Source organism: Neolamprologus brichardi, chromosome 23, assembly GCF_056152115.1.
Source record: "Neolamprologus brichardi isolate AB-2024 chromosome 23, ASM5615211v1, whole genome shotgun sequence".
NCBI classification, from domain to species: Eukaryota; Metazoa; Chordata; class Actinopteri; order Cichliformes; family Cichlidae; genus Neolamprologus; species Neolamprologus brichardi.
This window is the reverse complement of record NC_142125.1, coordinates 15,661,105-15,683,725: the sequence shown is the minus strand read 5'-3', so window position 1 is coordinate 15,683,725 and position 22,621 is coordinate 15,661,105. Positions and strand designations below refer to the sequence as shown.

General features: G+C 38.1%; 2 protein-coding genes across 2 annotated transcripts in view; both read left to right on the top strand.

Annotated features, from left to right (window-relative positions):
• The window catches only part of naaladl2 (N-acetylated alpha-linked acidic dipeptidase like 2), a 281,530-nt gene extending 271,385 nt beyond the window's left edge, over nucleotides 1-10,145 (top strand). The window contains exon 15 of the mRNA XM_006801991.2: nucleotides 5,557-10,145. Within this exon, the coding sequence (XP_006802054.1) occupies nucleotides 5,557-5,797 (241 nt within the window). The 3' untranslated portion in view covers nucleotides 5,798-10,145. The remainder of the gene's footprint in view (nucleotides 1-5,556) is intronic.
• A 2,286-nt stretch (nucleotides 10,146-12,431) lies between these two features.
• si:ch211-51h4.2 (uncharacterized) overlaps nucleotides 12,432-22,621 on the top strand; it is an 81,818-nt gene continuing 71,628 nt past the window's right edge. Inside the window, exons 1-5 of the mRNA XM_006801990.2 lie at nucleotides 12,432-12,667; nucleotides 20,102-20,143; nucleotides 21,654-21,727; nucleotides 21,835-21,903; nucleotides 22,257-22,353. Of these exons, the coding sequence (XP_006802053.1) occupies nucleotides 12,523-12,667; nucleotides 20,102-20,143; nucleotides 21,654-21,727; nucleotides 21,835-21,903; nucleotides 22,257-22,353 (427 nt within the window). The 5' untranslated portion in view covers nucleotides 12,432-12,522. The remainder of the gene's footprint in view (nucleotides 12,668-20,101; nucleotides 20,144-21,653; nucleotides 21,728-21,834; nucleotides 21,904-22,256; nucleotides 22,354-22,621) is intronic.

Here is a 22,621-nt window from a genome sequence, read left to right as displayed (position 1 = left end):
ATTTCCTTTGGGATTAATAAAGTATTCTGATTCTGATACTGAATAGCCAATAAATTTACAGTCAGACCCACCGTTCTTCATTAAATCCATGTTTGTAAAGACAGTCCTAAACTCAAGGCCTTAAGACAGGACTATAGTGGATGATGTCACATAGCTACATGCATCTTTTATACTGTCTGTGAGTGTTATATAGTTACAATATAAAATACTTCAGACAATAGAAAAAAATCTAATTGTAATCAATATCTGGTGACCAATAAACCAAACCTAGTTCTGTAGATACATCCAGAAACAGTTTTTGGAGATACTTGACAGATAGGACACTTCATCTTTCCCAGATTCTGTCTTTACGTATATAGTTCTGGGAATCCATCAGCTGATAGTTTCTAAAACCAATTCTTTTTTTCAGGACTTTCAGAAGTAGGAAAATCCAGTAGCTCAGCCATGATAGCCCATGCCATAAAGCTCCCAGTTTACGGCCTTTGTGCTATGGTTTGGAACTCTGATTCAGTAGAGTGGTGGCAAATTTTACGCCAATGTCCCTCAGAACTGGGCAAGCCCACTCTGTCAAACACTTCTGCCTCCTTGGATGTGTCATCACTTACAGTTGATCAAAGAATATCTAAGAGGGGAGTGAGCTTTTTAGAACGGCTCACAGTTTCTCAAATGTTTGTAAGTAAAACTGTATGGCTACTGTAGGTGCTTGATTTTACACACCTGTGGCAATGTGCTGTGCTTACAATATCATACATTAATTGAAATAAAACTAATCATAATACCATTGTGGAGGAACTCTGAGGCAAAACAACTGGAAAAGGCTCATTAAAATAACTCAAGTGTGATGTGAACTAAAAACTGGGCGGAAAGATGTTTGTCAGATATACATTTGCTATGCTGGTGAAATTGAATGTTAAGAGCTTTTGGGAGAGTATTTATCTTTACTAATGAACATGATGAACGAGTCAACACTTGGAATATCCTTTTAATCCTGTGAGCAGACTTAAGATGCTTTCAATGTTTAAGCCAAAAAGTACATTCCAGGTAAAACCCTTACATGATGTTTTAACTTTGGGAAAACGTGTTGAGTCATGCGTAGGACAACTTTGACTCCTTCTAACGGCATCGGCAATGGTAAGGGTGAAACATCAGTCGAGTCCAGTCAAACTTCCTCTTTTCATTCACTCATGTTACATTTATATCCCAGGTGTTGATTCAAGTAGAATTTATCTGAGGCACTACATGCAGTAACCCCCACTGACTGGCCGATTAAACCAACTGCAAAGCATCAGACTTGGGTGGAACTGTAACTGATTGATGTTGGCTTTCAAGTTTATTTTGACTGTAATATCACTGGGACACGAAAGGAGGTGGAGGTACTAACTGTGATTAAGGATTATATGAATCACTCAGATCTCGAATTCCTCCAGAGGAGGAAAGACTTTTCCACTCCCTCCCTTCCACAGCCACTCATGGGGTACAGTACATTGAAAAGAAAAGGCCTGCAGCTCATATAGACATAAAGCTGCAATGTTGATATTAAAACATCAAACTCAGGACACAAATCTAAAGTTAGTGCAGGGCAATCTCCACACATCATATGCACAATTATTTTGACTTCTCTGCCAATTTAACTTCTATCACTGCATTAGAGAATGCTTCCAAATAACAAGACAAAGCAAAAAAGTATGATAACTAAAAATTAAATAACACATCTTATGCATAAATCCATTTTTAATATCATAGTTTTTTATTACTACATTTTATATTGTTGTTGTTGTTGTTGTTGTTTTTAACTTTTCAATTTCAACAAATCTGCAATTTTTGCAGCATGCAGAACTTCCTGATTTTGGCTTTCGGCTTAATGCAGTATTCTCCCCGACAGACTGAGTAGCACATGAACTATCATTGCCATCTACATATTTGCACTTTTTTGGCAAAAAAAAAAAATCTCCTCAGTTTATCACAACAAAAGTAATTTCACTGTGCTTTATATTTTAAAGTAATCCCTCAACATTAAAAATAAAAGCTCAAAGACCTCTATGAGCAAGCGTTTGGAGACAAAGAATTAGAAAAAAGACCTTTAGTCTCATGAGGGTGACCATCTGCCTGGATCCGTAGGGGTAAGGGGAAAGGGAAAAGAGGAAACACAAAGAACTGACATACAACAAAGAGGACAAAAAAACAAACTATGAGAGATAATAACACAAAGTTAATATAATATGCACTAGTGCAGGGGTCGGCAACCCGCGGCTCCGGAGCCGCATGCGGCTCTTTAGTCTTTATTTTGTGGCTCCGGGTGGTTATTTTTTTTCATCGCTCAAAATAAGCGTCACACTCGCGGAAGCCGGTGTTCCCGCCAAAACGGCGTGCATTTATCGAGACTTTCGACCCCAGGTAGGCCAATTATGGATCTTCGGATCCACATTATGTCAGCAGCTGTTCTCCACCGTGAACTCTGTTGCAAACAAACACCGCTCACGCCTCACAGATGACAGCTTACAGTCCTGCGTAAAGATGAAAGTGACTTCGTACAGCCCCGATTTGTGCACAGAAGTTCAGGAGCAGAAGTCCCATTGTAAACATATCACGGCAGACCCGACGATGTTTGCATGAACACGCTTTTCAGCATCTCTTTATCGACCACTTTTCACACACGGTTGCTGTACGCATACAGCCGGCTGTAGCTTTTCAGCTCACAGCTCGACACACACCAACACAACAGCAGAGAGAGCGCAGACTTTAAGGCGGCGAGGCGTGATTGCGGGTGCCAGTCAGGTGCGTCCGACTCCCCTGCAGCGGCACTGCAGACCACGCCCCGCCACACACATTAACCAGGTAAAATACATATTTAGACAGAATTTTGCAAATATCTATTTTTTAGCAGCATAGTGCTTTTTTTCCCAATTATTTTTTAAAAGTCAGGTCAAGGCTCCAAAGGCTCCAAAGGTCCAAAGGCGATATAAGGGTGGCGGCTCACAACAGTTTTTGTTTGCTACATGGATCATTTTAGTTCAGCTGGGTGTCTTTCCTTTTGTTATATTTCTTTAAGAGTTCAAAATGTGTTAATTACATAAATAAAATGTATTTTTCTCTGTAGCACTTCATGGATTTCATAAGTAACACACCTTAGTTGCTCTGTGGATTCTTTTAAAAAGCAGTTAAAAACTTTTCTGTTCAAACAAGCCTTTTGTTGATCTACGTATTTTATATTCTTTACATTATTTACATTTGATCTTTTACATTGTGTATAATGTCTATTGATTGTATTGTTTATTTTAATATTTGTGTACAGCGCTTTGTGACTGTCTGTCTGTGAAAAGTGCTTAATAAATAAACTTTACTTACTTACTTTAGTTGTTCACACAAAGCATAAAGGTAAAAAAAAAATTATATATATATATATATATATATATATATATATATATATATATATATATATATATATATATACAGTGTTATCTTCATTTTAGATGTCAAAAAGTATTTGCGGCTCCCAGTGTTTTCTTGTGTGTGGAAACTGGGTCCAAGTGGCTCTTTGGGTGTTAAAGGTTGCCGACCCCTGCACTAGTGGAATATAAGTATGTAAAGTGCAAAAGAGAGGAGAGACGAAATATATCATAGGGGGCCTCCAGCAGCCTGAGCCTATAGCAGCATGATCACGGATGGCTCAGGGTAATCTGATCCAGCCCTAACTAAACTCACAAAGAAATTGTTTTATATCTAATCTTAAAAGTAGGGAGGTTGTAATTGACTTGAAAGGATAGTTTTGTTTAGTAGTAGAGTAGTTATTGCTGGCCAGATTTTTATACTAAGTCACTGCCAAATATTTTGAAACCTATTCCAATGATTTTTGGAATATATCAAAGTGTCTCACATGCAGGAGCCAAATTTTACATTTTGATATTCCATGTATCTTATTCTATGTATTCTATGACCCTATTGTACCTTTGTAAATATTGCACCTAACCAACTTGGAGGAGAAGCATCACTGGTGTCATATACTGGTTTTATGTTGTAGAACAGATACAGAATCTTCATAGCACTCTGACTTTGAGTCTAAATTGTGTACTGAAGGTCAATGCTCCTTCACACCCTGCAGCCCACGACCTGTGTCTTAACACATGAAGAATCACTCCATTTACTTTTTGAGACTGGCAGTTCAGCCACTTTAAGAGAAATCAATGTACTTGAGCCCCGAGGAGCGCAACACTCCGCAGTCACTGCCTTTCTGACCTACAAATGAGTATTCTGCTACCCTCAAAGGCTCATCTCTATTTATATACATGCTTTGCTTTAGGTGTGTGGCAGCGAGTAGCAAATGTGACGAAACCACAAAGAGATACAGAATGCAATTGTTTAAGGTTTGTGTTTTATAGTGCGCTAATGAATTTCATTTGACAAAACATTTGATAATTCTGTTATTGTCGTGACTTCTCGCAAAAAATGCAAAAACATGACATGCAAAATGGCCTAAAGTGCCATCTTGTTATACACAGATCCATGATATCACATGAGGTAGCGCTCTGTGGTGTTGATGGCAATGAGCTTTTCTGTTCCCAGGGAATCTCTTTCATCTTTCCCAACAAATCAAACAAAAACCCTGTGCCAAGTATAAAACAACATTATGTTGTTATGCCTACTCTGTGTGTCCCTATAAAGACTTATGAAAATATATGAAAAAAATATGAGCTGTCAGCACAATGAGTGCTCCATTTCATTGTTACTGTTCAACACAGATGTTAAAAATCCAGTACATCTGGCAGTCATCTAGAATTAATAGAACATTACATTATGTATGTAACTAGCATTTGGAGTTTTAATGGCCTTGCTCCCAATTTTACCAAATTTATATCCATGTTAAAAAGATTTTATGCCTTTAACTAAACCGGAATTACTTGAAAGACTAACTCACAGAACGCCTCTTTGCTGCCTGTCTTTTTCAGTTTTTAATTTATTGTAAAAAGGTTATTGTTTTGACGGCTGTTGCTTTTATTATTATTATTTCTTTTTGCATTTTGAAAAATACAAATATGAAATGTGCTTCACAAATAAAACTGCCATACTGGATAAATGAAATCATTATTTAATTGAACAGTCGTGCTACATTCTGCTATTATGAACTTAGATGTAACTTCAGATAAACTAAAGGTGCACATAGCAGCATTTCAGACGTATTCTCCACGAAACACCTGAAGATATCACATGACTATTCATGCACACGTTTTCATGTTAAATGCATAAATGCACAACAGCTGCTCCTCTATAGAGAATGAGCTCAGCAACCCCTGTAACTTTTTATTCATGTTTAATTAACCACTGATGGTGAATGTTGATGTTTCTGTTGTCTTCCCGAATCGGTGAAAAAGAAGTGACTGATTTGACTCAGTGAATATGGTTGTCTGCACCAAAGTTCCCAAAGTTATTGCCTACCACTGAGCTTTAGACTGGGTAGGCCTGGGGGTCCTAAAACAAATTAGTATGGATGTTAGATATATACATTTTAAAACATGCCTGAGGTATTTAGTGACACTCTCTTCTCTTTATGTCCTTCAACAGGAATCTGTTATACAGCCTTCCAGGAAAGACTCCTCAGTTTTCCATCTTGAAGTTCCCTCGGGAAGCTGTCCTGCCTTGCAACATCCCCAGCAAAACAATCAAACACAACTCCGCAAACAAAGAAGTACTTTTCCACAGCGCCACAAACCAGTCTCTGTCTCTCATCCTCAGGGCCATCCAGTCAGCTGAGAGGCTTGTGTGCTTTGGTTTGGACTTGTTTGAAAATTATTCAAGTGAATGAGGATTTTTGCTGAAACAGACGTAACTGGCACATATTAAATTAATTAAGTTTAATTCAATGCAAATAGCAGAAGACAGCTGATCTTCTAACCAATCTTACCCATCATACTATAGTCCTGAAAAAGGTTTAAGGTCATAGGAAATCCACCTATTGAAAAAGCAATGCTCAAAGACATTGGAGCTGCCATTCCATAGTATCACCAGTCTAAATGTGTTCACTTCCACACCTCTCCAGTAATTAGTGTCAAACGAATGACAGCGATATGCAGTTCATATTGTAGAGAGACATTTCAGAGACTTGATTGATGAATGTATTGAAACAAATTTGACACACAATAGGGCTTATACACGCATGTGATGCTTAGATAGTGAGGTTATTTAAATTGCAATAAATTCTCTTCCAGTGAACGTAATAAACAGCATTAGTACTTTCTTAGTACTTTACACCAGGTATGTGATTTGTGCCTGAAAAGTTTTCATCAGGAGCAAATCTCTGCACAGGATTACGAGCTGTAGACACATTACTAAAAGCTGTTGTAAAGCCAGTGTGCAAAAATGGTTTGGGTCAGGGTAACTTTGACAACCTTGAAATCTTGTTTATACTAGAAAACAGTTAACTTTGCACGCACTGCGAGCACAATTGCTGGGACAACAAAATTTGGGAAAGCTGCTCCCTAAAATGTTCCAAATCCGATTTTTCATTTGGTGTCAAACCAAATACTAGCTGCCCAACCAAATGGCTAGTTTGCTTAGTTAATTAAAAAGCAGCCAATATTTTTTAGCTAATCCAGAGGCCTTTTTCTGTTTTATTAAAAAATATTCTAAGAATTAATAATAATTAATTGAATGTAATATAGATTTTGCCTCAGGATGCAAACAGTTTATGAATAAAGTTTTTGCTTTTGGGCAGGGGAATGCAACATTAGCATTAGCAAAGTTAGATGCAAATTGAAATATTCTTAAAACTCAGCTCTCTGTGTGGTTTCGTGTAGCAAAAAGCCATTCTAGTATCAGCCTACCCAACAATCACCCTTTTGCTGTCACTGTAAGCAATGGCATGCTACTGTAAGGTCTGCTGCATTTGATGAAGCGCATCAACACAACTCAACTTGACACAATAACACAAATAAAATCAGCTATTCTACAATTTCCATGTTGTAGCATAGTCAACAAAAAGGATCTTAAAGGTAGCTGTTTTAAATATGTCTTCATAGATGCCATTAATTTCTCCTGCTGATAAAACCAATATAGCTCCTCAGTGTCAGGTGAAAAGAAGCGGTTGTGTAATCCTTATTTTGAAGTATGAATGGTGGCTTAAAGCTGGGACTGGCTGTGTCATGCAAACGCCATATGAGAAAGACAAGTAAGAGAAATGCAAGATTAGAAGAGGGGCAATCAATAGACTAACACAGTCAACGTTAGTGTAAAAGGCATTTTTAATCAGCTGAATCAGATATCCTGTTTGGCTACTCAGAAAACCAGTCCAGTGTAGTATTGCTGACAATCTCAGTGTCTACATCAGGTAAATATATTGGAAAATAAGTGAAATATTTTAGCATACATTCTTTTAGTTTAAAGCAGAATGAGCAGCAGCACACACTGTAATGGCAGCTGGATGAATGTTTACAACCATTATGCCCTGTTTGACAGTTGCTTTCTATCTCCATTTGTCATTTATCCCATTTTCTCAGTGTGTGCACAACATACTGCAAACTCCTAGTGTTCTAAGTGACAACAGTCCTCTGTCTCTTTATTCTTCACACATTCTCTCACTAATTATTATCACAATCAAGCAATCTCTCTCATTCTGCATCAGTTTGCTCTCACGACAAGACACTTCTGAGTCTAAGGCTGATGTGCTCTTTTTAACAGCCTGCACATGCATGGATGGAGAGCTGAGCAATAAATCTCTTTTTTCATTAGCGTTTTTAATTAATATCGTGAAATTGTTTGGGAAACAAGTAGAGGATTGTTGTGAGCAAGAGCAATAGTATATCCTGGTTTGTGGTTTTTAAGCTGGAACCAATCTAAAGCTCTGAATGACAGATCAACAGCTCAATAATCCTTGAAATAACAAGAATCATGAGATATAAATAATAGAAAAATAACTGGTTTCAGGTTTTTTGTAGTTAGGCATGATGTTTGTAATAGTGGTGTCTGTGATTATAGCAATGGGGAAAAGATAACAATTTTATACGTAATATTTCTTATCTTGACTTATTTATATTAGTTTGAATGTGATAGACTTTTGTAGCATAATTAAGGGGTGGGAGGGTAATGGATGGGCTTAGAGTTTACATCTTGTAATTTCTTATTAAATTGGAGATTTGTAGAGATTACACACTTATAAAATGTTCTGAGAAATAATTAAGCATCTGGAGAGATACCAACAGCGTTGACTACAATTGTTTTTCTTCCCCAGATAATCTGTCTGCTCTCTCATGTGTTTTAGTGTTTTTGCATTAATTGCGATGCACTCAAATAGTTGAATTTCAACCTTTCAAATATCGTGCTTTTTTTTATTATTTCCTCTCAATTTCTAGAAAATATTTGATACGCAAAATTTTTGTAAGCTAAACTGATCATTTCTACATATGTTACTATCCAGTTTGTAAATAAGCAGAAATGCAATACTGATTTGATAAGAACAAAAAAACTCTTCAGGGATCAAAAAATGTAAATGTCGAATGCTTTAAATAACGTGCCTTTTATCAGAGGAGAAAATGCTTTAATTTATTTAAATGGCATACCAAAAACTTTAATTGACTGACCGTGGAATCTCATCAATAAGTTACTGATGTGGCATTAATATATCTGATTATCACGATCGTTTATTGGAGTAGCATTACACTGCATTTTGACTATATGCAAAACAAGTTTTAGTGGTAATGTAATTGTTTGAAAGTAAACACAGAAAACCCATTCAGCCTGTAGCTAGCTTAGCTATAGATTATGGATTGGCTGCTTGTGGTAAACAGACTGGACCAACAGCTGTAACTGTAACATCTGTTGAATTTTGTTAAATCCAACTTTTGAAAACTGATTGTTGTTACTAAGATTTTTGTTTTTTAACTAGCTTGCTGTTTTAGCTAGTTAACAGATATGACAATACATATGTCATGTAATTAATCAGAAATTCAGTCAATACAAATGGCTAAAGGTTTTAAACTATCATGCATGCTGTGCATTACATACAAACCAGGCACATCAGTGGGCTACCAATACAATAAGCATGTTATGCCTGCTCCGGTTCAGGTCTTTATTTTGAATATTTAAAAGACGTATCTTCCCTTTTTTTAAAGAGTTGCGTTGTTGTTTGATTAGTCTTTGTATACTTTGTAAAGTAAATGTATTGTCTGTTGTGTATTGTCCATGTGTGAGACATACTGATCCTGTCACTGTGTCACAGACTTAACATACAGTAAGCAGACTACAGTCCTAGATGGACAGAAAGTAGGTCTCACCTTAAAAGCTATTCAAACATTGTCACTGAGCTCTATGCACGACCGACACCGATATTATTGAGTGATACTATACATTATTTAATTACACTGTAAATTACCTAATTATCTACCACATACAGTTAATCCAATTTTGACAAACTAAAAGGTCATTTTGATTCTATTTGGTCTGATGGGTTACAGTATGGTCAGTCTGCTTCACAGCATATGCTTTCATCTTTTTTAGTTTTGGTTTATACAGTAATTGCATGAGCCATGCAGAGTGTCATCATTACTTCACAATTTTGTACATGGATTATTGTTTTTGGCTATTGCTATTGGCTGTTAATATATTGTACATAAACGACCAGAGGTTCACCAACTCTTTTTTTTTTTAATGAAAAGGTTACAGGCATGACAAGATAATAAGGGTACGAGGATAAAATATCACGTAAACATGATTATTGCAGTACAAATTGCATAATTGCACAAACACAGATTCACCCTACCTCTTAAGAGGTCTCAACCCACAGGTTTAAAAATACTTGACCTGGCTGAACTGTGAGCTGTCTACTGTGTACAGTATTTATTTGAAATTTTGGACAGTTAGGCTAAACCGATATGCAATGTGAAATATATATTTTTAATAAAATTAGACAATACTGGAAACTGCTGTATTGTGGAATTTGCACAAAATCTGAATGTTCTGTTTTCTAATTCTCAACATTTGCATTCTGCAATTATTAATCACACTGTGTTGTTATTGTTTTTCTTAATTGTATATTTAAAATGACCTGGTTTCTTATGCATGACATATTAACACTAACCCGCTTATGCAGGTTTTGGCATGGATTTTTTTGTCCTCTTCACTATGTAAAGTCTTGTTGAATTTTCAATGCAATAAAAACTGTTTTAAACTCCTGCCTTCATTTCTGCAACTGTAAACTTACATGTGCCATTATGTTTTCAACATCTGGAATAATGTTAGAGTTGTAGCTAAGTTAGTCACTTTAATTCCAAATTAGGGTGACAATAGGGATAAGATTAGGTTATCTCTGTTCATGAAACTGTCACCTATAAAAAAAATACTCACACTGGAAAACTTATGAAAGTAGAACTGCAATTCTGAAATACATGTAGGAATATGTGCTTGTTTAGAATATGGCTAAATGGTTAAAACACAACCAAAAATGTAGCTCTATTATTAAGAGTGATTATTAAGATGAAAGCAAACTAAATTAGGGAAAGTAATATGGTTGGATAAGGAATAAACTGAATAAATGAAAAGAAACACTTGAAGGTCAATACACTTTTTTGTCAACTATTATTTGCCTGCAAAATGAGTGTGAAAATAAAGCTGTCAGTTCACCAATCAATCTGTATTCCTAGCCTGACCTATGGCCACAAGCTATAGGTAGTGAAGAGGAGCTCCAAGACATAGTGAGGAGTTTAATCATTCAGAAAGGGTTCAGAGTAGAGTTGCTATTCCTCCGCATTGCAAGAAGTCAGTTGAGTTGGTCATTATGCCTCCTTGACACCTAATATGTGTGTTTGGGGCATGTCCAACTGGCAGCAGGCCCTGGGGCAAACACAGGATATGTTAAAGAGAGATTATGTCTCTCAGCAATGCTTTGGTATACTCTCTGAAGAGCTGGAGGGTGGAGGTGTTACTGGAGAGTGGGCAAAAACAGATTTTAACATTTTGGGTGCCTGCTCACATCCACCCAGCTCAGTGTCACCTGTGAAACAGAGTTTTAACTTTTTTATGTGCATAGGGTACACTGATATGAATTCCTAACTTTACCAACACAACACTCGCTTTCAAGGTTCCCCTTGCTTCTGATAGGTTCAGGTTAGGAGAAGCTGGGTTATGGGTGTTGTTATTATTATTAATGTACATGGATTTCATAAGCTTTTATTGTTATATTGGTATTTGGCTTTCCACTGTCAGAGCTCTCAGAACTCAGAAGCCTGAGAGATGAAACTTGTTTACAAACTTAAATAAGTCCATGTACCTTCTTTGTTCAAGCTATTAAGGCAACGGAATCTGGATGACAGCACCTACACAGACATGCTTTCCATCCTTAGCTTTACTCCATGTTGAGTTATATGGAGTTGACCTACAACTCATTTATTTCAGCATGATGCTCCAATGCTGTAAACAGCTTGTGCTGTAAGGGAGTTTTTAGTCTTCAAGCAGCCACAAATGTTGGGTGTGGTTGAGGTCAGACAACTTTTGGGTGAACGTCCATGACAGTCAGCAGTTCTTCTGCTTCGTGTAAGAGAGAGCTCTAATGTGTACTTGGCTGATTATCATGCTGCAGTGCAGATCTTTCTACGCAAAGATGAAAAGGTGTAGCGTGTTCCTGTCAAGAGCATGCTAAAGCAACAGGAGTTGTTACAACACCAGGAAGAAATGCTGGCCAATCAAAAGCTCACAAACAATAACATAGAGCACATTCTGATGTGATGAAAATTTGATAAAGATGCCCACCTTACAAGACAAAACCTCTGTTTTCCTTTTCTGCAAATCTTCACCCTAACAGGGCTTTTCCGAAGGCTCAGTTTGTTCATCTCCATATAGACAAAAGGCCAATAAGATGCATAGAAAAAGCTACGTTATGTCCCAAGATACACATGTAAGTGTGGACGTAGCCTAAGCCAGATGCCCAAACAATCTCATCTGGTTCCTTTTGATGTGGAGGAGTAGCATTACTGAATGAACAAAATTATCGAGCTCCTCATCCCATCTAAATGCACAAACTACCCTTTTGTTTCTCCCATAAATCTCTGCTTCAAATAGAAATCAGTACATGGACATCAGTGCTTTTTTAGCCATTGTACATACACAATATTTATTACTAATTTGTCTTTATCAATATCATGTTAAATGCGAGCACTCTTTCAAGTAATTTTGTTACATCTACTGAATCATCCCACATCATACCTCAGTAGTATTTTCTGAAATATTGTATAAAATATTGTATAAAAGCGCTGCTTCTGTCTGTGTGCTCCCGTCTTCTGGTCCTCTTTTTATCACATTAAATCTGTCTTTTGCAGGCTGCTTCCTCTTTAAATGCTCATTATATTATTCACCATACCTGTTTTGAGCTAGCTTTGACTCAAACGTCCTTTGGGTGGATCATGCTCCAAAGAGAAAGAAAGACCATCGAGCGCGCGCAGCATCCCGACGACAACGCGTGTTCGCGCGCTGCGAGAGAAGGAAGGGAGAGGAGGAGAGAGAGTGAGAGAGGAGATTGGGGGGGACAGAGATAGGGTAGTAAAAATGATGGCGACCGATTCAGTGGAGATAAGAAACCAAACGAGCCCCTGTCCCATCCCTGACAACAGTCTCAGCACTCTGTCCATCAAAATAACGCGGAAAAACCAGGACAGACACTGGAAGTTGCGGTTTATTTATCTGCAGTGCTGTGAGTACCGACACACACCACGACGTTTAGAGTCAAACACCGAACACAGGCTACACAAGTCCGCTCAGAAAATCATGGAAAATGTGCTGCATCCCTGTTTTAGGCGACGTTTGGTTTGTCGCAGCCGAATAAATTTATCATATCAACACATTTGAAGAGCCGAGCCTCCATTCATGTTACAGAGGGGGTGGAGGAGGCGGATAAACGCCCCGAAGGACAGGCACGGGGAGGACGCTGTTTCCACTAGAAAAATTAAAAAATAATTCCTGTTCATAACGCAGTAAACATACATACCTAGCTTTGCAAAACCTTATGTTTTACAACGCTTTACATTTCACTTCGGCATGCATTTAACAAAGGAAATATATGTTTATATATATATATATATATATATATATATATATATATATATATATATATATATATATATATATATTTACTTACTACTTCAAATTAAATTTGAAGTACTAAGTAGCAAGTTATGTGAGAGAAGTTTCATGGAAATATATGCTATAGAGTCATATTTTCACACAAGAAAAATGAAGCCACACTCCACACTACAGTGTCTGACAGGATATTTAATATTCCAAACCAGTAAAATTTTGCACTGCAGTGAAAGTTTAGTATTGGTCTACAGGCTGTCACCACTTCCTATCAGTGAAGCAGCAGTGTTGAGTATGTGGGTTGTGACCATTACAAATTGGCCAAATCTTCTCTGCCAATTCCAAGCACTTTATTCTGCTGTGGACTCGTGTTTGGTGTCCTTTATTCAATTAGATGATGAAAGTCTCCAGAAACAACATATACTGACAATTTAACCCATCATTCATTAAACAAACAGGGGCCTCAGTAGTATGTGGAAGAACCATATACAGCCATAGCAGCTTGCCACCTCCTCCTTGTGGTGGCCACTTGCTTGGGCACACACTGCTGTGGGATGGCGTCTCATTAGTCACCCAGCATTTGTCTCAAGTCAGCCAATGTGGTTGATTTGGTCACCCTGGCATGAACAGCGCGCCTAGACTGTGGAGATATGGGATTGCCACTGGTTGGAGAATATTATCTCAATATTTCTCTGCATTGAGATTGCCTCCAATGTTGACAAGCTTGTTTTTCCAGTGACCATCAGACTGTAACCACCAAAGCTATTACCCTGTAAATTCAGCAGTCAGCGTTGCCCAGATTAACAAGGTCCACTTCAGGAAGGAATCAGGACACAGTGATGAGAAGTGGGCTATTACAACAAGAAGGCATACGTGTCTGGCAGCACATATGAACCAGCTGCTAATGGATGAGATGCACCCAGAATGGTTAACCAAATGCCAGACAGTCCTGATCCCCAAGGATCCCTAGAATGGATTAGTCTCATCCACCTCGTGGTCAATAACCTGCTTCAGCACCACACCTGTCAGGTATCATAGAAGCTAAGATTAACAGGCACATGGCTCATAACATGAGCAGGGCACAGAAAGGAATTGGCAGAAACACCAGCTCCTGGTAGATAGAACGCTCGTGTCAAGACTGTAAGAGGAGACTGACCAACCTGTGCGCTCCCTGGATTGAGCAAAAGAAAGCTATGACTCAGTGTCTCACACATGAATCCTGGAAGGCCTGGAATTATACAAGATTAACAGGACCCTAAGAGCCTTCATCAGGAACAAGATGTTAGCAGGCAGGGCATATATGGAACACCATAACAAAGTAGCTGGCATAGTCTGCAGCAGGGGTCCCCAATCCCAGTCCACCAGGGCTGGTGTCCCTGCACGTTTTAGATGTGTCCCTGATCTATCACAGCTGATTTAAATGGATAAATTACCTTCTCAACATGTCTTGAAGTTCTCCAGAGGCCTGGTAATGAACTAATCATGTGATTCAGGTGTGTTGACCCAGGGTGAGATCTAAAACCTGCAGGGACACCGGCCCTCGTGGACTGGGATTGGGAACCCCTGGTCTACAGGAACATCTGTGCGAGTATGGCATGGAGGTCCCGAGGTCAAAATGGGATCTGCCCCCTAGGGTGGTTGCGAATGACCAAACTAAGATGATGTGGGACGGCTGGACAAACTGGTGATGGCAAACCAACCAAACATAGCAGTGGACAAGCAGAGGAAGACAGCCATACTGATAGATTTACTGAGTTATAGCAACATTGGGAAGAAGGAACATAAGAAGCACCAGAAATGTACAGCACAGGTCTAGAAACAGCAAAGATACTGCGTAGAACCCTCAAGCTCCCAGCACTCTGGGGGAGGATAAAGACCACCCGCAGGGCAAGTGGAGAATTTTAAAATCCCCTTTTCATCCCATCTGTACTAGATGATGTGAAGATAGATAGATAGATGTTTATATATATTTGTATATATATAGATATAGATATATGTGTGTGTGTGTGTGTGTGTGTGTGTGTGTGTGTGTGTGTGTGTGTGTGCGTGTCTGTGCTGCAAAGTTTTATTAGACTTTTAGCACTGAAATTATTAAACTAACATTAAACAGGGGAAATCTAACTACATTGAATTGAAACAACAAAAATATATGTAATAAACATTACAGGGGAAAAATACATATTTTTGTGTATCCAGGGTAAAATTGCCTACTTCTTCCTGAATTAAGATGACAGAGGCAGACATCTCAGATTTAGTGGTTACATTTGAATTTCAGTTGTATTTGATAATTAAGTTGCTGGTGGTGTACTTATATGCTTATATAAATCCTATTGATACTATGGCAAGTATTATCATTTTGGCAAAACAGGGATTACATTTGAAGGCAAAACTGTGTTTATGAAATTCACAAATTTAAACACAAATGGATAATGTTTTGAGCAAATTTTGCATTTATGTGACCATTTCAAATTGACTGAATCAAAAGTCAATATAGGGTATTGTGTGATGTTAGTGAGGGTTCCTTTGCCTTTGTCAGGCTACACAAACTCCATCATTTCCACTGTGTATGTGTTTTTTTGTCTTCCTATCCTATATTGAGCAAGATTTTTCTCTTATATTTGACAGAGACTCACACCAAAAGTCTGAGAGCTGGTAGCCCTGTTGATATTTGATCTTACCCATACAAATAATTGATGCTGTTTTAAAATTCTTCTACTGAAAGTGGAAAGTTTCTCCCAAAATCAAAATTAGATTTTCAGACATCATGACTGGAAGCCAGTTTGAGTCCAGCAAGCATCATAGACCAGGGAGCTTTGGGAACCCGATGCCTCCATTGCAAAAAATATCAGAAATTGGCTTTATGTGATGTATGAGACAGCTTGTCGACACCCTAAACTTCTGCAATGATATTTTTTAACATATTCATACATTCTGTTTTTTTTTTGTTTTTTTTTAAAAAACAAGGTGTAAATGTCATTTCTGAATTTCTTATTATGTTATTATTAAATTGTATTGAAAACCTCATCACACACAAATTATCATTCGAAGCAGGTCTTTCATATATCTTCAAATATTGTCTTGAGGGAATCTTTAAGGTTAGGTTAAGTCCTAAGTCATCAACGTTCAGAGGTTAGGTTCATGTCCACATCGCGAGACATGTCACGTATTATAGCTTATTAAAGCCTCCCACCGCTGTACTCTTCTCTAAGCTTTCTCTTTTTGCCAGTGTCACTGTGGCACAAGTTTTTTCCATGCACTTTCTATATAAAGAAAGTTGTCTGTTTGTGTTTTGTGAGTAAGAAGTGTCAAACTGTTTGCATGAATAAAGACAGGGGTCAATCAAAAATGAAGCATCCAAATCAAAGTGCTATTTATGAATATTAGGGTCACTTTGTCCAAGTTCCATTTTTCCTCTCCTGCGGTTACAGTCTATATCTGTCTAAAATGAGTTATTGAGTTGTTATATTACATGCCTGCCCAGCTGTGAGAACACAGACAATATGAAAGATTTTCATGACATGTCTGATTACCGTCACCATATGTGCCTCACTCATCTTTGGACGGCATTGAAAGAGTACAGAAGAGGACTGATAAGAGAATCGTAAAAAACGACCAGGCTGATTGAAAATGACAGCCTATTTCTAGTGATGATGGGAGGTCCTTAGAGTCCAAGTGATGGATCTGAATTCGACAGAAAAGTGACCTGCCTCGTCAATACAACCATCAGCTTGTGGTTGGCGAGGCTGGTTGATGGTGATTATTGTAATTACCCAAAAAGGTTTCATAGCTTTCTGACTACTCTCTGGTAATATGTAGCACAAATGTAAAAGCTTTTATGTGATGGTAAGGCTTCAGGTGTTGTTTTCAAAGTATAGTTTGAGCTACTAAAACTAAACTGGGTTAGGGTTACTGTTGGGTCCATAAATATTTGGACAGCGGCACAGTTTTTTAAATTATGCCTTCGTACACCTGGTATGTGAAACTGTCTGATGAGTTCTGCATTTGGCTGAATCTGAGCAGAGAGTATGGCCTTGTCCACATCACAATTAGTCTTGCTTTCTATATCAGCAGTCACATTATCAATAAACACTAGTAATCTTGTTCCACTGGATCCACTGGCAGCCATGCATGGCCATGTCCATCTCCACCTTCAGACAATGTGGTGTGTTTTTGATCAAGAGCTGTTCTTCCCCTTCTCGATGCTTTTCTCCTCCCATCACTCTGGTGAATGTTAACTTGGGTTGCAGCTATTCAAAGAATTTCTTTAGATGACCGTTCGGTTCTTGAGTGCAATCACAGTGCTGTAAAACCTCTGTGGTTATATTCATGAGAACGCGTCTTGATTGTAGACCCTGGCATTGACACGTTTACCTCCTTGAGAGTGCTCTTGACTTTGCTAGATGCTGTGAAGGTTTATTTATTTGTTTGTTATTTTTTTAACCAAAGAATAAACTATGCCATCATCAACTTCAATTTTCTTCCTTGGTCTTTCAGGTTTTTTCGTGTTGCTAAGCTGGCCATTGGATTTCTTTTTTTAAGAGTGTCGGTATTGTTGATGTGGCAACAAGTAATCAAATCCAGATCTTTTATGTGCTCAATGTATTCCAAAGATGAAAGCCTCACCTGAGTCAATTGTCCAGTTGCTTTTGAGTCTTTGAAAATGGAGAATTATGTATACAAATGGCTGTGATTTTGAAAAAGTGAATGCAACACTTTTGTTAAACCCTGTGAGTTAAAGCTGAGATGGTGCATTTCAATCACATGTTTATTGTTTGATTTAAAATCAACTGGTTGTGTACAGAGTCAAAAAAAGTAATTCAAATACTAAAAGTAGTTCACATAATTATTAAAATTCACATGTCGACATAGTGGCCTGTAGCTTTTTTTCTCTCTTTTAAATACAGTGTTTGTTAGATATACAGTTTTATATAAGGTGGGTGTGGCCATATGCTAAATAAATCCTGCTACTGTGTGGTGTATGGACGGCACTGGTTCTACTGATACTGTTCCACTGTTTGAGTTCTTTCCACAGTCCCAGTATTGGTCAGGCCTTAGTTTGGACTGACCGTTATGCAGTGAAGAATGAATCTGAGACAGTCTCATTCCCTCATGGTGGTGATGTGTGACAAATCGTATGGCTGAGTGATTTTCTCTGTAGCCAGGTTTGAACACCCCCCTGCTCTAGTAAACGTAGCATTACCCACCCACCAAAATACATACTATGTGGTCCCAACACAAAACTATTTTTGTGGCTAGTGAAAAAGAAGTCCCCCCCACACACACACACACTTTTAGCATGATGAGACAAAATGTAGACTATACCCACAGGAGATGTGGATCAGATGCTGAGCTTACACTGCATAAAGGCATAACATTTCATGGTCCTTTATTGTTATTTTCCCTGGTCCTCCCTCCTTATTTGGCCAGCAGAGTTACCCTCGTTCTGTTCTCTCTTCTCATGTGATGTTGCGGCTTCTTGTGTGCACATTAATTTCAAAGAGTGCAAAGGTGTCCTCACCTAAAAACGTCCTTATCCATGTTGCAGATTGTGCAGAGATACCAACATGAAAGTGCAGCAGTATTAATTGCTAATTAATACTAATTGATACTAATATTATTCCCAATAAGCAAAAACTGTGCTTCCCAAACATAAAGATTGCAAACTCCATAACACTGACCAGGACCATTCATTTGAGTTAGTGGTACATTATAATTATGGAAAATGCTAACAGCTTCATTTTGCTGTTTTACATTTTAGTGTACGTTGATATCTGTGATATCTGCTGCTTGATGGAGGCAGTGTTAAGGATCGTTCGGGTTTATTCACTGTAATCTCAAAGTGATAGCAGTTACATAGAACGAGTTGTTTATGTGAGGCCGAGGGAGCTCGGAGATGATGTGTGCAGCTCTGAAAAATGTAGTTCCTTCCACAGCTGTGATTACACTGAAAAGGCCGATTGCACAGTGGAGTTACAGTGAAAGCTCTGCTGAGATATCAGGATGGGTGCTGAAGTTATTTGAATTTGTGCTGCCTGGTTTATTTCTTTGTCTTTTATGCTAGACCCTACACTCAATGCTTTCTTCTGCTTTTCTATTCAGTATCTGTATGCTTTACCTAGGAAATGATAATATATATATATATATATATATATATATATATATATATATACACACACACATACATAGATAGATAGATAGATAGATATCTTGAAACTGTTAATTGAGAGGTGCTCGACAAATATTCAAGACTCTGTAATGTAGGTTTTGGGGATATATAAGTAGAACCCCTACTTCTTTGGTCTGGAGTTGTCATGTCATAACTAAAAAATATCGTATGGTTTTGCTGTCTCTTGTATAACCTTTAGTGTTGAGTCAGCTCCATCTAATCCAAGGGTGGGGAACTCCAGGCCTCAAGGGCCGGTGTCCTGCAGGTTTTAGGTATCACCCTGCATCAACACACCTGAATCAAATGATTGGTTCATTAACAGGCCTCTGGAGAACTTGAAGCCATTTAAATCAGCTATGTTGGATCAAGAACACGTCTAAAACCTGTTCCCCCACCCCCAATCTAATGAATGAAAATAAAGAAGGTCCTGGCTGTGTTCAGTTTCATGTTGTGTGTTGAACACTGTTATATTTAGTAAGTTTTGGCCCTATAGCAGCTGATCGTTGCATGCACTACTTTTTGTAAGATGGCATAGTTGCTGTACCAAATGTGTGTTGTTTGGGTTGCACTTCAAAGACATCCAACAAACAGGGCAAAGGCTGTTTATGAACCAAAGCTGTGGTAAGTAATGCTACCCTGGAGGGTGTGGCCTGGGCAGGAAGAGGCCACCTTTGACCATGCGTTCTCAGCTTAAGGCTGTTGCAGACATTCCTCCTGATTTGTTTCACCCAACTCAGTTGGTATTTGCAATATATTTAATTTTGTCTTCCTCTGAACCTCGGTGTTAGTTTGTATGTTCAAGTCAAACATTTTGTTCCTACAAGTAGAACAAGAAATTATCATAATAATAATAATCACTCAAATAATCACTTTCTGTCTTTCCAGACTTTTTGACCATTGCAACAATACTGGGAACTGGAATCTTAGGTGAGTATTCACATATTCACAGCTTTTTTTTTCTTGAGGTGCATGAATCACAGTTTTTACAACATCAAGTAAAACATCTGATAAGCAAAAACACGTCAGTCTGTCCTGGAGGTTAACATCTTGGGCTGGGGTGTATAGTCCGCAGCAGCAATAGCACTTTTTCTGTGTGTGCGCTTGTTTGTTTCTGTACTAAAAATGGTTGGACAATGAGTAGTTGTTCTTCCTCTTCTGAAAGGTCTACTTCGGAAATTAAGGTTAAAGCCTGTTCTTCTCTGTTTGTTTGCTGGTTTTTCTGAGTCATCAGCCTTTGGTTTATTATGTTGGCTCAGCACTTGACCATATTTGTTTTTAGATGAATTAACACTTGCTTTGATGCACTTAGAGTTGACATCCTCAGTAAGCTCTTTGTGACATGCACTCATTTCTGCTTATGGAACACATGTACAGCCAATCTCAGTGGGAGATTTTTATGGAACAAAACGCTGAAACTTAAATCACTATTCGGAGTGAGAATAACGCTCTGAATGACAAAGTAAATGTTCAAGTGAACTCTTATCAGGGCAGATGAACACCTCAAAAGCAAAATTTTACATACATAGTTGTTTCCATGTTATCCTTCCCTGCTGCTCCTGTTTGACATGTGCTGAATCCTTGTGCAAAAAAAAAAACCTTCAGAATACACATTTCTTGAGGCCACTTGGAATTGGATGATGAGTCAGAACAGTAAGTCAAGTGACTTAATACTTAATGTTGAGACTGGCTGGAGGTAATTTGGTGGTGAGCAAAAAAACTATTGGAAAAACAAGACAAATTCAGAGGCAGCGCTTAAAACAACCAGAGTTCTGGATGAGACAAAAGAAGGAATATTGTACATTTCAGTATGAGATGAACAACACTACAAACTGCTCTGAGAATTTACTGAATAGTAGAAACAAGATCCTTCCCACACAAACTCGACTCTTCACAGAAGTATTTATTAAAAGTTTACTGCACTGGAGTATTGTGACTTGGCTAACACAGTGGTCGAAACTTTAGGGAGCTGTATTTTCTCTTTCTATTGGATGGACTTTTCTAATATAACTTGAAGCATAATTAAAGCGCTGTCCATCTCCTGGCTGTCATTGGCAGTGCAAATTTAAGTGTGGTTTATGAAGTGTAGTTAACACCAGAGAGATTTTTGTAGAGGTGGAAATTACATGGAACATTACATTTAAGTACTTTGTTTTCAGCAGGGTCTTCATGTAGTTCCACAAAGGTGGAGCCCTTCCAAGTTAATACTTGTTCAGTCACTTAAATCTCATATTGAAATCAGCACCATCCATTAAATTTTATGGGAAGTTTGAGCCAGAGTACAGAGGAGTGTCTGAGAGAGCGAAAAACGAGCCGAGATGGTGATAGACAGGCAGGTGGATATGCTGACAAAGAGTCAGACATTGTCTAGCACATATCTTCTGGTAAGCTTAGATGGGAATGAAATTCAGAAATTGTTCCACATCATTTTAATTTGCAGGTCTTCCAGTAACGATAGCCCATGCTGGACTGGTGCCTTTCCTGTTCTCCTTTATTGTTGGATTCTTTGTCCAGGTAAGTAATACACAACCTCTGATTTTATGGTTTTATTGTTCATGAAGCGACCACAGCCATTTAAACCACAAAACCTACATGTATTTTTCGTATTCTTTCCCATGCAGGCCTTGCTAATCTACCTGTTTGTGGAGCTTCTTCAGAAATGTCAGGTGATGCAGCTGGAATCCTTAAAGGTCAGTAACTGAATTAAACCTGTGTAGTGCCTACATTTTATGTTTTGCTGTCCAAAAGTACTTAACTGGCAAGAAGCTAGAAGCTTCATTCTGCACTAATAATAATCAGAGACACGAAATATAGCTGGAGCCTTTAGGAAGGATTAGGGATTAAGGGAATGAAAACTTGATACAGAAACATGATACAGAGCAGGGATTTAGAACTTTTTTTAAACACAAATCTTTACCCTGATACTTTCCCTGCATGTCAAACAAAGAAGTGTATTAAAGCTTACCTTACTTATTCATCATTTTCTGGTTTCGTTTTGGTCAAGTGGAAAGCTAAATGACTCTACTTTCTGTGGTAATCATAGACAGGTGTTGCAGAGTGTATAGTCATGGATCAGGTGGGTGTGGAGGATCCAGTTCATACTGAGGAAGAAGATGATGACAGTGAAAATGCAGAAGCAGGTGAGAAGCCCGTTATACAAACTTAAATTCTGTAGAAGTAATTTTGTTGCTAAAGGAATCAAACCTGGAACACGATTCTTGCATCAAAATGTAGCTAAAAATGAGACATTTCCTATACTATAACCAAGTGCGTGTTTGTGTGTGTATATATTTTTGTGTATATGTGTATGTTTTTTAAATATATTTTGCTATTAAAACTTTGAAATACCCCATGACATTTATGCTCAAACTTAGTTATAGAAAAAGACGTTCTGGGGGGGAAAAGAGA